This window comes from Platichthys flesus, chromosome 6, assembly GCF_949316205.1.
Source record: "Platichthys flesus chromosome 6, fPlaFle2.1, whole genome shotgun sequence".
NCBI lineage: Eukaryota > Metazoa > Chordata > Actinopteri > Pleuronectiformes > Pleuronectidae > Platichthys > Platichthys flesus.
The window spans coordinates 508,960-523,164 of NC_084950.1; the positions used below are offsets into that span (position 1 = coordinate 508,960).

General features: G+C 44.3%; 1 protein-coding gene across 1 annotated transcript; it reads left to right on the forward strand.

The window, feature by feature from the left end:
* On the forward strand, positions 1–6,895 carry LOC133954664 (uncharacterized). Its single transcript, XM_062389096.1, has 18 exons — positions 1–57; positions 549–643; positions 761–988; positions 1,078–1,161; positions 1,301–1,406; positions 1,525–1,654; positions 1,752–1,995; positions 2,368–2,524; positions 2,889–2,976; positions 3,063–3,125; positions 3,653–3,852; positions 4,239–4,373; positions 4,793–4,980; positions 5,076–5,230; positions 5,342–5,587; positions 5,957–6,119; positions 6,224–6,316; positions 6,441–6,895. The coding sequence occupies exons 1-17, from the start codon at positions 15–17 to the stop codon at positions 6,314–6,316; spliced, it is 2,418 nt and encodes an 805-aa protein (XP_062245080.1). The 5' UTR covers positions 1–14; the 3' UTR covers positions 6,441–6,895.
* Positions 6,896–14,205: the final 7,310 nt, after the last annotated feature.

Sequence of the window (14,205 nt, forward strand, 5' to 3'; positions counted from 1 at the left end):
GATCGGCCGCCAGCATGTTCAACATATTACACCTGGCTGCACTCAGTGTGCTCGCAGGTGAGAGGTTACACAACTCACACACAACCACTCGATTCATTCACACTGACAAGATGTCGTTAGAAAGCCTCCTACAGATGAGCGACAAATTAACAAAGTAGAAAAGTGTCATGTGATGTTCTACCAGAATTAATATTAACATATATTATATTAACAAATATTAACAAATATTTTCATTCAGAGGATTCTAAAATCCCCAATAAAGTTAGAAACCTCCTGAAGAACTTGAATCCTGGGATAAGTTTGGCTATAGGATGCGTCCAACCTTTGGCTGCTTTGATTCTCTGGGATGAAAGGACGCATTTGAAATAGCTCAATAGTAATGTAGCTACAAGAGGTCAGACCTTTACTGTGAAAATATGACCTCTCCTTTATTTTTAATTTAAATCATAAAGCAAAAAAAAAAAACCTAGACAAATTGTCTCTAAGAGATCTAAGTTTACTCTTAAAGTAACAACAGATCCAAAAACCACGTGTCTCAATATCTTCAGGTACGGCAGCGACCCTGGATTTTACCGGTTCAGGTGAATTGAACATCAAGTCCTGCCCCATCACCTACTTCGGACAGAAATATGACAAAGTATATGTGAGTAATAAACAGTCACTGGTTTTAATCAACCTACCAATTACGTAAATAACTCATAATCAAATGTTTACAAGCTGACATGTTATTATCCATGTTGTGTCTCCTCCTGTCCAACAGGTGAGCTTCAATGCCAGCATAGTGAATGTTTGCTTCAATGGCCAGTACCAATCTGGAATCAAGGACGACTGCATCCTGGTACCTGGAGGAGCGGCTGTCAGTGGTAGCCTGTCGATAATATGGTATAATTTCCCACTTGGATCTAATGTCCATAAAGCGCTACCGAGCATTAAATACGCTGCGACATGTTTCATCAAGATTGGCATTTCTCAAAGTCTAACCCGAGAGGTGAGAATCAGACGGGAACTTGTTCTGACCCATGTTGTTTTCAGCTCCTCTGATTTTAAAAACACTTCTTTCCTGTGTCCTCTTCTCAGATTCAAATAATTGAACTGTTCAATTTTGAGCCACAAGCGGCTCTGGTATTGTGGACATTTTCTGAATTCAGTGCTTCTCATATCGTGAGTAAATTATGACGGTGTGAGTTGGTCATTGTTCTGTTGGTTGTGTTGAGTCCGTGTTTAAATCCCGATGTGTTAACAATATATCTGTCGAAGTCCTGGATGATTACTACCCATTTGTTTTTTTGGCACCTTCCAGGAAGCAGACGTGCAGGTCAATGGCCTCACAGTCTCTAAACCGAGATTCACTAAAGCTGAAGCAAGAGCCGGTGGATACTCAGACCTAAGCAGTTGTAGAAGCTCTGGTGAGTAAACAAAATGTTAAATAAAATCCATTTTTTACCACAAAAGCAAAAACCATTATGTTTTCTTGAGACTTTGGTGATCTTTTAAACACCTAAATATAGTTTTCCTGACTTCTAGGCGTTGTTTATAAGACAAACACGACAGGTCTGGACCCAAGCATCTGCTCCACTATCTCCTGTGATGTGGTTGGAGTTGCGACTGCTGTCAGTGTCTGTGGTCCCAAGGAGCCCTGCAATGGAAAGGGCAGGTAACATCAAATTCCATAAGTTCTTCATGAGTTTCAGTTGTTACCAAACACTGACGGTGTTTTGTTCAGTATGAATTTGCTCCTCCGCCTCCATCAGCTGCATCACAAACAACGTGTGCACCGTGATCGGCTCCTCGGTCGTCGGTTTCGCTGGGCAGGTCCAGGCTGTGCCGGACCGCTGTGGCTACACTCTGTTCAGGTCCACATCCGTCCCCGGCTTCCAGGTGGTGGGCGTCTTCCAGGAGAGACGCCGGAAAGACGTCAGCTTCTTGAAACGTGTGATCCTGCAGCTGGACGCAGGGGGAGTTCAGATCTCTCTGGAACAAGGGAGTCGAGCTCTGGTGAGTCACGCTCCATAGAACCCGCTGCTGCACAAAGAGCTGTTCACCTGTTGATTCAACGTTTGGTGAAAGAACCCTGAACTGGAGAATCTGCTGATGTTGCTGTCGTCTTGATCCACAGCCGACGTCGATACAGAGCACTAGAGTTTATTAATTTAATATATTAAATTAATAAATATGTACTGAACTGGACATGAGATGAGTGTTTCTCTAGAGAGAGACTTCTGGAATAATCAGTAGACAGATGATTGTGACGCTTGTTTCTTTCTTTAACAATGAAAACCATGCTAACTATGATAAAAGTTCAAATTGGATTCAACATGTTGCTCGTGGTGTTTTTGTCTGACTCGTTGCTCCGCTGCTGGGATGAAGCTTGACACCAGAGAGCTCAGACTCAACACCACAGCGATGGTGGTCCATGGGTGGGAGCTCACCAAGGACCAGACTGGAGTGACGGCTAAGATGTCAGCCTCCAACTTCACAGTTTCTGTCCACTTCGATGGCTCCATCGCTCTCATCCACTTGACAGGTACAATGTAAATCCTTGATTCTTAGTAATGAGGCTGAAGGTGCCATGTTGGGGGTGATGTATGGAGTCAAAGTCATCTGCGCTCATCAGGCACCACAAACCCAACGAGAATCATATTTGTATGACGTGGTATAGACAGTGATATGAGTACAATTTAAAATAAATGTACTTCTGTAGTGGACAACAAGTGCTGATTGATGGGTTTATTTGATCACAACCAGCATCTGCCATGTTTCTACTAACTGTTCTTTGTTAATAACTGAGTCACATGCTAAACACAAGGCTGTTGATCTGCTCGTCACTTTGTTTGGCTCCACTTGCAAAGTTCATTGATCGTCACGTTCTCCTTTCTGAAACTGCTCAGGTCCAAATGGACACGACGCTCACGGGTTCTGTGGAAACTCCAGTCGGACTGTGAGGGATGAGAAGGTTTCCTCACACAGTGACACCGGGTGAGACCTCGAACACAGCGTACCACACCAGCCCAGTTGTAGCTCAGATAAAATGAACTGACCTGACGCTGCTTATTGCCCCACAGCTGTGACAAGCAGTATAAAGAGGCTGCGGACCCGTCTATCAACTGCAGCACCTCCACTGACTGGTAAATGAAACTGAACCAAGTTGTTCTGAATCCTGGAGTTAGACGAACTGGAGGTTTCTCAATCCACAACGTCGTGAAAACAAGAGCATAGTATTAGCATTAGCAGTATTTTAGCTTGAAAGAAAGTTACTACACGTACTCTACCTACAGTTAGTTAGTTGTGTGTGTTTTACAGAACATTTGCAGAACAGCTCACTTTAATTCAGATTTGCTGGATTGATGAAATGAAAGACCGGTGGGTTGATTCTAGAAAGAGCCACATTGATCAAGATCTGAGGATCACGACTGGAACCTGTCTCTGAAGTGAGGTTTACATCTCCACCAGGAAGTTCTACCAACTGTCATTGTTTGTCTTGTGCCATAGGAACGGTCTAAATTATTGATGGGAGTCTTATTTGATTTTAATTCTGTAATATTGACTGATTGTATTTGCCTCTGTCCTGTCATATGTTATCTTGTTTGAACTTTTAAAGCACTTTGTAACTTTGAACAGTAATTATTCTTTCTCCTCTGCATCACTGGAACAGGTGTAACCTCCTGAAGCAGGCTCCCTTTACTGCTTGCAACATGGAACACGACCCAGAACCCTTCATTACTGCCTGCACACAAACGCTGTGTAAATACCCTGAAGGGGATGGTCTCAAGTGCCAGTTCCTGGAGGCGTACGCCAGAACCTGCAGCCTCTCCAACATCACAGTGGAGGAATGGAAGTCAGAGACCCGATGCTGTAAGGCTGTGACTCAGTATCTTCTGTTTTATGGTTTAAATTAAGACTAGTTATCTCCACTTCAACATAAAGACAGGATCCAGGTTCCAGTTGCAGATCTCAGCACTGAAACTGAAACATTACACGTTACAGGCCTGCTTGGTCTAATCAGACTCAGATACATGCACTCACATGTACTGACATTGTGAACCTTCTGTGAGACTGATCAATGTCTGAGATCAACACCTGTGTGTGTGTGTGTGTGTGTGTGTGTGTGTGTGTGTGTGTGTGTGTGTGTGTGTGTGTGTGTGTGTGTGTGTGTGTGTGTGTGTGTGTGTGTGTGTGTGTGTGTGTGTGTGTGTGTGTGTGTGTGTGTGTGTGTGTGTGTGTGTTGTGTGTGTTTGCAGCTGCTTTCTATCAGGGCGTCTGTCAGGACACGTTCTGCAGTGATCACGAGTTCTGTGGGCAGAAGAACAACGGGGGAACCGGCTGCGTCTGCCGGGCCATGTTCGCCTCCAAGTACAACCCAACCGGCACCTTTGGTGAGTCGCCTTTGACTCAAGTCACAGCTCTTTTATCATTTGTCTAAGATTTATGGAATAACTGGAATATCCATAGACCTCACTTTAGGAATGAGAGGATCTGAATAGATGATGTGTCACCTGTCGTGGTCTAAACCTCTTAATGAGGCCCTATGTCTTTCATTGGCTGCATGTTCAATTCCTTTAGCTCAATGAAGAGATTTGGCACCAAATAATTCCAAACATGATATAAATGTTAACAATCCTTTTGGTGCATGTGATAACATTAAGAAGTAAAGCTAAAGAGACATGATATAATCTCTGGAAAGTGCCGTGGGTCAGCCCCTGAAAAGATGTTCAAATCAACGTTGAATTAACATCTGCATGTTCCTCCTTCCTGCTATTTGGACAAAAGCTAACTGATCTTTATATGATGTCAGGAGAGCCAATGGTCTGCGAGCAGAACGCTGCTAAGCTGACTATGGCTAAATGTCTCCTGGAGGACAAAGGCATCGACTTCTCTGTCTTACATCTCAATGACGAGGCCTGCAAAGGTGAAATGGACAATGAGACCCACATGGTGACGTTCGGCTTTGACAGGAAGAAAGCCTGTGGAGCAGTGATCCTGGTGGGTACCTCTCAGGAGAACATTGGGTATCTGCTGCAGCCTGAAATGTTTAATGAAGGTGCAGTAACAATGTGTGTCTCTGTGTGTCCCTACAGGCAAACAACAGCCAGATCCTCTACAAGAACACCATCGTGAACCGGAACAGCTCCATGTACGGCATTATCAACCGTCAGGACTCGGTTCATCTGGACTTCTCATGTCTTTACGATCAGCCGGACATCAGGACCTTTACCTTCACACTCAAAGACAGGTTTGTGCTGGGTGTACGGTTCCAGAGGCGACGCCTTTGAGAACCACAAACTGAGCTTAATGTACTTTTTAAGAGATGAAGACTGAACTGAACTCTGTCTTTGCCTTCCAGCTCCGTCACCCAGCAGATCACCTCTGGACGCTGGATTTACAATCTCACCATGAAGGCCTTCAAGGACCCTAGCTTCAAGGAAGCCTTACAACTACGTACTGAAATGCAACTGGACGAGAAGCTGTGGGTGGAGCTGAGCACTGATGGGCTGGATGATGAAATGGTTGCAGTGGTGACGGACTCCTGCTGGGCGACCGACCAGCCCAGCCCGAACGGAACCCTGAGATATGACCTCATCATCAAAGGGTGAGATCACAGACTGCATGACGCTAGTCTCCGTTTCCTCCCACTGTGCAAACATGAAGCCAACAATATCCCAGATCCCAGTGATGGTGGAGTGGGATCAAGGTCTCACTGATACATGAGCTCCACCAATCACGACCCAGCCTGGGGTCCGGTTCGGGTGAGACTGGGTCTCACCCGAACCCGACAGAGATTCTGTTCTTCTGGCACCAACCCGCCCTCAGCCCAATGTTTGACCTGATCCAGATAGAGTGGCATACTCTTTTAGATCTTTCATGTCATCTATCTTTAAATAGTCTATGGCTGAGACACACAGAGATGCTCGTTGGGATCACAGCCCCTTCATGTCTGCTCTTCTGTCTGTTTGAGTAGCTGCCCTAACCCCGCTGACTCCACGGTGAAGGTGAAGAACAACGGACAGGGAACATCCAACAGTTTCTCCTTCAACGCGTTCCAGTTCTCTGGACAGGATGGTGAGGTCTTCTTGCACTGCAGAGTGACGCTGTGTGTCAAGAAGGGTAGCAACTGCATCCCGGTAGGTCCACAGCTCCTCACCACATCACATCAAGTTATATAAAGTTGTATGAGTAGATATTTGAATCACCTCAAAACTGATCTTCTGTCATTTGATTTCCTCAGAGATGTGGGCTGGGTCAGAGAAGACGCAGGTCCATCATGTCAAAGGATGAGGATGAAAACCCTGCCTTCATCAAACTGGCCTGGACTTATTGAGTGAGTTCAATTCCCCTGCTGAAGGATGTGTGTGTGTGTGTGTGTGTGTGGGGGGGGGGGGGGTACATCTGTATAATTTCAAGGTCAATGTCTGACCATAACTTGGGTTTGGTTGTTTTTTCAGGTTTCCATGGAGGCTCAGAACGGCCGAAGCTCAGGAAGAGTCATGGATCTTTCTACAGATCTATAATGGCTCATGAAATATTCATACATAATTAAACATGAAGCAACCAGACGTCCATGCTGATCCTCTCTAAGCTGGGAATACGTTGGGTCTTGATTCGGGGGTTTCTGGGTTGTTTTTCCTGTCGGGTGTAAATGATTTTCTGCAGCAGAGGTATGGAAGATATCCTCAGCTGAATGTGTGGGCGGGGCTTCCTTAGGGCTCTACAGACTATACAGACTAATGGGCTATAAGGTTTTATAGAGATGCGGCTGGTGACAGCGCCACCATGTGGTTAGAGATGGGGTCGATCCTCCTGTAGAGCTTTGGTATGATTTTGAAATCCAAGAAGAACTTCAACCTGTTTAGAATAAAAGTCAGGTTCCTTTACCTTTATAATGAAAGTGTATAATCAATAAAAAGCATCAGTGGAATATAATGAGTTGTGTCTTCTGTAATGTTGTCATCCCTTTCAATTGGTTGTGTGTCCATTTGTGAGGAGGCTGGTGCTACTGCTCGATGACCCGGTCAAAACTGCTCAATAGGTCAAAAGAGAACTCATACCGGTTTGGTGTGGGTCCAGTATTTTTCTTTACCATGACCACATAGCAAAATAGTTTTGGCTCAGATTTCACCTACGTCCCCGTGACCCACATTCAGACCACATCCCACATGTAATGATGCGGCTGGGCCGTTTGCCAGATCTGGGCCACAAGTGAACCATGGAAATCCTGCATGTCAACCAAAGGAGGCCCCAGGTAGATGTATACTTTGTTCAACCAGAAGAGGCCAACATCTGTGTGATATCTGGGTTGCGTGCTTTTGAAATGTGCAAAGCTTGACATTACATCACATGTCATTTAGCTGACGCTTTTGTCCAAAGCGACTTACATTTTTAGAACACTCAACATTTATGAGGGGCCATTTAGGGGTTCAGTATCTTGCCAAGGACACTTAGGCATGCATATGGGAAAGAGTGGGATTCGAACCAGCAACCTTCTTGTTGCAGAGCACCCACTCTATCCCCTAGGCCACGCTCTCCCCATGGATTCACATGGATTGCGATGAAAGAATTTTAATCTAGCAGATTTAAATGCAGGTCCATGGGGGAGGGAACTCGTGGAGGAATGAACTTTGGTGACATTTCAGTTATTGTCCCTAATTTCTGTATAGTTGTAAAATGTTTAATGAGTCAAATTCCAGTTAACAGGAAGTTTTACCAAACACACAAACACACACACACACAAACACATTAATAAACCCCTGCAGGGCTCGGTGTGACCCATGAGCTGAACCTCTGTGGATGGGGACAGTTTCACACCTGCTAGCGTCCCATGGTGACAGGACAGAGGTGTCACTGCAGCACAACACAAAGTCAACATCAACACCGGATCAACACCTGAAGCAACTATTGTTCCGTTCACCAACAGTTCAAAGTAAACAGGTAAACTTTGGAGTTTCACTTCAACCTCTTCACCATGAACCTGACATGACCCATCGGCCCAAATCTCAAAGTAATCAACCTAAACTAACCTCGTGTGACATCAGCATCACAAATACGATACCACAGTTTAACCGACGTCTCTTCAACAGACGTAATAGTGAGGCGGTATAGTTGAACCTTTTAGATGTCTACATGTAGGCTCAAAACCTTCCTTTTTGATAAAGCTCATAGTTAGAGCTAATAAGTGTGCCAGAACGTTACTTGTTCTATTACGGTTTGTGGATCGCGCACCGGGGGTCGCGGTGTTGGATCCAGTGTGGCGGATTCTGAGTCATGTGGGCTGATCGTGGTGCTGGTGGTGGACCCTGTGTCGCGTTGGCATTGGGCACGGGCGGTGGACCAGGACCGCAATGGTGGCTTGTGATGGGTCCTCCTTGTAGTTCTTCACCACCTCTATGTCCAATCCCTGGATGTTCACTGGTGTTAAGTTGGATAACAGGCACTGTTAGTACCTTATCAACCCACTAGAGCACACCGCTCCCAGAATTCAGGCTGTCGTCCCTAAAGTCTCTAAAAGTAGAGGAGGAGCCAGAGCTTTCAGACATCAAGCCCCTCGGCTTGATGGCTGAAAGATATATGTAGGAGAGGTAGATGCAGGCTGCATGTTGTCTTTTAACCGCTGGCTGTCGAGGTGGTGTCCTGTAAACGGTTCCGGGCTTTATAGATAATTGGCTCACTTTTTTGAGAAAACCTGGTCTTGTTAGGAGAGACGCGTTCATCCCACTTGGGATGGAGCAGCTCTCTTATCTAGGAATAATACTCAGTCTATAACATGACAACCCATAGTTGGGACCAGGAAGCAGAGCTGCAGTGCTAAACACTTCTCTGCACTCCCTCTGGATCAGTCACAAAACCCCATAGAGATTGTGTCTGTTCACCGTCCGATTAAATTATTTAAATTAAACAATAACAGAGCGAGAACTCCACACAAAAATTTAATTCAAATTAAAACAACCTCTGAAACAACACAGGAAACCCAGACTTTTAAATGTGGTCTTTTAAACATTAGATCACTGGAAAAAAAGGCTCTTTTAGTTAATGAAATAGTCTCTGATTACAACATAGATTTATTGTCCCTCACTGAGACGTGGCTGCATCCTGATGATTATGTCAGTCTAAATGAATCTACTCCCCCCAGTCATATCAATTCACAGGTTCCTAGAGAAATTGGGCGAGGAGGTGGAGTTGCTGCTATTTTTAACTCCAGTCTATCAATTAATCCTAAACCTAAACTCAGCTACAAGTCATTTGAATGTCTGGTTCTTAGTCTTCCACGCCAATCCAGGAACCACCAACAGCCAATCATATTTGCCGTAGTTTACCGTGCTCCCAGGGCTTACACTGAATTTTTAAAGGAATTCCCTGAGTTTTTATCAAACTTAGTCCTAAAGACCGATAAAATTATTATTGTTGGTGACTTTAATATTCATGTTGATAATAATAAAGATTGCCTTAGCGTAGCATTTATTTATTTCTATTGGTTTCAGTCAGTGTGTGCACAAACCTACTCATTGTGGTAACCACACACTTGACCTTGTATTATCGTACGGTGTCGCAATTGAAAATTTAACAGTACTTCCACGCAATCCAGTTCTATCAGACCATAATTTAATAACCTTTGATTTTTCAATAACTGAATATATGCCACTAATAAAAAATTCATTTTCTAGATGTCTACCTGATAGTGCTGTAGCTGAATTTAAGGAAATAATCCCAATTACATTTAAACCCGTATTAGCAGTAGATATAAACAACAAATTCTTTAAAACCCTGAGCTCCATTGAGATCGACCACCTCGTCGATAGCTCTGCAGACTCATTACGATTAACATTAGACTCAATAGCGCCTCTAAAAAAGAAAAATGTCAAACATAGTAAATTAGCTCCGTGGTATAATTCCCAGACAAATGAGTTAAAACAATTATCAAGAAAACTAGAAAGGAAGTGGCGCTCCAGCAACAATGTTGAAAACCTCATAGAATGGAAGAATAGTGTTAAAGAATATAAAAAGGCTCTCCACAAAGCAAGAGCCGCCTACTATTCAAAACTAATAGAAGAGAATAAAAATAACCCCAGGTTTCTCTTCTGCACTGTAGCCAGGCTGACAGAGAGTCACACCTCCACCGAACCCAGTATTCCTCCATCCCTGAAGAGCAATATCTTTATGACCTTTTTTAATGATAAAATTCTAACTATTAGAAATAAAATCAACCATCTCCTGCCCTCAATTGGCACTAATACCCTCCCAACAACAGAGATCTCAGAAACGGCTGAGAATCCTACCCATTACTTAGACAGCTTCTCTCTGATCACCCATGATCAGTTTACCAAATTAATCTCAGGTTCTAAACCAACAACCTGTATCTTAGATCCCATTCCTACCAAATTACTTAAAGAAATTCTGCCCCTAATTGATAGTTTGTTACTTAACATTATCAATCTGTCATTATCATCAGGTTATGTACCACAGTCTTTTAAAATAGCTGTCATCAAACCACTTCTCAAAAAACCCACCCTAGACCCAGAGGTTTTAGCCAATTACAGACCAATATCTAACCTCTCCTTCATTTCTAAAATCTTAGAAAAAGTGGTAGCCAATCAGCTGTGTGAGTTTCTCCAGGAAAATAATATATATGAAGACTTTCAATCGGGGTTTAGAGCCAATCACAGTACAGAGACAGCCTTGGCAAAAGTCACTAATGACCTTTTAATAGCCTCAGATCAGGGACTTGTGTCTGTCCTCGTTCTGTTAGATCTCAGTGCAGCATTCAACACAATTGACCATCAAGTTCTATTACAAAGACTGAAACAGTTAATTAACATTAATGGAACCGCCCTTAACTGGTTTAAATCGTATTTTTCTGATCGCTCCCAATTCGTTCAAATTAATGATGAGTCATCTGTGCACACCAAAGTTAACCATGGTGTTCCACAGGGCTCTGTGCTCGGCCCAATTTTATTCTCATTATATATGCTTCCACTAGGAAACATTATCAGGACACACTCTGTAAATTTCCACTGCTATGCGGATGACACCCAGTTATATTTGTCAATAAAACCTGAACAAAGTAATCAATTAACTAAACTTCAAACATGTCTCAAGGACATAAAAACCTGGATGACCCGAGAGTTTCTCTTATTAAACTCAGACAAAACAGAGGTTATAATACTTGGCCCCAAACACCTTAGAGATGCATTATCTAATGATATAGCTGCGCTAGACGACATTGCCCTTGCTTCCAATGAAACAGTCAGGATCTTGGGAGTGATCTTCGATCCTGATTTATCCTTTAATTCTCACTTAAAACAAATTTCTAGGACCGCTTTTTTCCACTTGCGTAATATTTCAAAAATTAGACATGTCCTTTCACAAAAAGATGCAGAAAAACTAGTCCACGCCTTTGTTACATCGAGACTGGACTATTGTAATTCATTATTATCAGGCTCCAGCAGGAAGTCGTTAAAGACTCTACAGCTTGTCCAAAATGCCGCAGCACGTGTCCTGACGAGAACAAAGAGAAGAGAGCACATTTCTCCAGTATTAGCATCGCTACACTGGCTTCCAGTTAAATCTAGAATAGAATTTAAAATTCTCCTCCTCACCTTCAAGGCCCTTAATAATATAGAGCCTTTATACCTGAGCTGTTAATACCTTATTAACCCACTAGAGCACTCCGCTCCCAGAACTCAAGCCTACTTGTCGTCCCTAAATTCTCTAAAAGTAGAGGAGGAGCCAGAGCTTTCAGCCATCAAGCCCCTCGGCTGTGGAATCATCTACCACTTTCAGTTCAGGAGGCAGACACCATCTGTTCGTTTAAGAGTAGACTCAAAACCTTCCTTTTTGATAAAGCTTATAGTTAGAGCTAGTTAGTGCGCCAGAACGTTACTTGTTCTATTTTATGACACATGACACACGGAGCTTCTCTTTCCAGCTTCTCCTTCCTCTTCTCCATCCCTATCCCCCTTCCCCGGAATCCCTTTGCTATATCACCCGCAGATCCAGGGCCTCTGTGGCCGCACCATGGATTACGGTTTGTGGATCGCGCACCGGGGGTCGCGGTGTTGGATCCAGTGTGGCGGATTCTGAGTCATGTGGGCTGATCGTGGTGCTGGTGGCGGACCCTGTGTCGCGTTGGCATTGGGCACGGGCGGTGGACCAGGACCGCAGTGGTGGCTTGTGATGGGTCCTCCTGGTGGGCGGCGGTGGACGGTGACTGAGGACTGAAGTGGCGTCTGGTCTGGATGGTGGATCGTGGTCTAGATGGTTGCTGAGCATGGACTGTGCTTCATCAATGCTGCTAGAGACTTTGATTATTGATGATGTTCTCCTGCACGTGGCATCTATTGCACTTCTGTCCGTCCTGGGAGAGGGATCCCTCACATGTGGCTCTCTCTGAGGTTTCTACATATTTTTACCCTGTTAAAAGGGTTTTTTGTAGTTTTTCCTGACTCTTGCTGAGGGTTAAGGACAGAGGATGTCACACCCTGTTAAAGCCCTATGAGATGAATTGTAATTTGTGAATATGGGCTATACAAATAAAATTTGATTTGATTTGATTTGATTTGGAGCGGCAGGGTGCTGGCTGGCTTGGAGATCCTGGATGGGACGAGGATGAGGAGCCGAGCGGTGAGGCACACGAAGGTTCTGGGTTGATGAAAAGCACAAGGGTTAGTAGACATCCAAAAGACACGAGGGTCAAGAATACTGCAGCGGAACAGCTACCGGAGTAGACGGAAGAATCTGAGGTCGAAGAGGTGAGACGACCAGGCTTTATGGAGGGGATGATGAGATGAATTGGAAGCAGGTGTTCCTCATCCACTGCAGCCAGGAGCCAGCCACGCCCCCTGCCACACACAACACACAGGGAGAAAGCAGAAGGGAAGGAGGAGACACAATAAACAACGCAACACCCAAAACACAACCCTCACAAACAGCTCTTAAAGATAAAAAGGCGCCATATTATTCAGGGCCTTGAAGGTGAGGAGGAGAATTTTAAATTCTATTCTAGATTTAACTGGAAGCCAGTGTAGTGATGCTAACACAGGAGAAATGCTTTCTAACTGATCCAAAGTGCAGTGATAATAAAGTTGATAGAGTGTCAATCAGTAGAGTTCAGACCTGAGCAGAGGCCCAACAGCTGGTTTATGAAGTCAAATTCAAGTTCTATGGATCCAGATGTTTACTTGGATCTGCACCGAATTGAACAGGCTCATGAATATCAGTCTCTTTAACAAATCTGATTTCTTTCATCAAAATCCTTGAATTGTTTTTTTCTGAGTTATCGAAGAAAGTGTTGGAAAACAACCGCGATCACAAAGTTAGTACAAAACAATCACATCTTCCACCAGGTTCTGTGGTCATGTGTCCAGCTGTCGACAACACAATAATAATAATAAAGCCGGACAATGGAGATAAAACGTGAATTAGACAAAGGAGCGTTTTGTTATTATGGTTTTCATGAGAATGGGATGGACAGAAAAACCACAACTGTCAGTCCTGTGCATGATGGAAAGCTTTGGGGAGGAGGTCTCCGAAGGATCCCACGTCTCCATGGAGCTGTGGCATGAAGGAGGCACCGGGAGGAGCGAGATCAGAGAGTGCACGACTGGAGAGGAGAACTTTGAGCAGTCGGCAGCTTCTCCTCTGATGATGGAGACTCCGGAGGGAGTCGACTCTGCTTCCCACGACTCAACAACTCCTGCAGGAAGCCTAGCTTGATCTACGTCCTGCTCTCCTCCATCTCCATCATCAGCGTGGCTCTTAACCTGCTCGTCATCATCTCCATCTCCCTCACGTTGTATTCTAAACACAGGTTCACAGATCTTGTCCCACCTGCACATTACAGTTCTTATTTACTGTGTATAAAAGCTGCTTTCTTTCATTTAAACTCATGCTGGTGTACCTAATGAAATGACTTGTGTGTAGTACAGTACAGTGATGTTATTCTTCTTCTTCAGGCAGCTCCCCACCCCCACCAACCTCCTCCTCCTCTCCCTGGCCATCTCAGACCTCTTCGTTGGTCCTGCCGGTTGAAATCATCTATGTGGAGAAAAGCTGGTTTCTGGGGGACACGGTGTGCAGCTGTCTTACGTCCTCGACTACATGATCACCTCGGCCTCGTGGCCAACATGGTGCTGACCTCGTTTGACCGCTACATCGCCATCATTTAAAACAGCACCTTTTTACCCCGTCTAAAACAGCCTTCCTCAGATTGACCTGTTT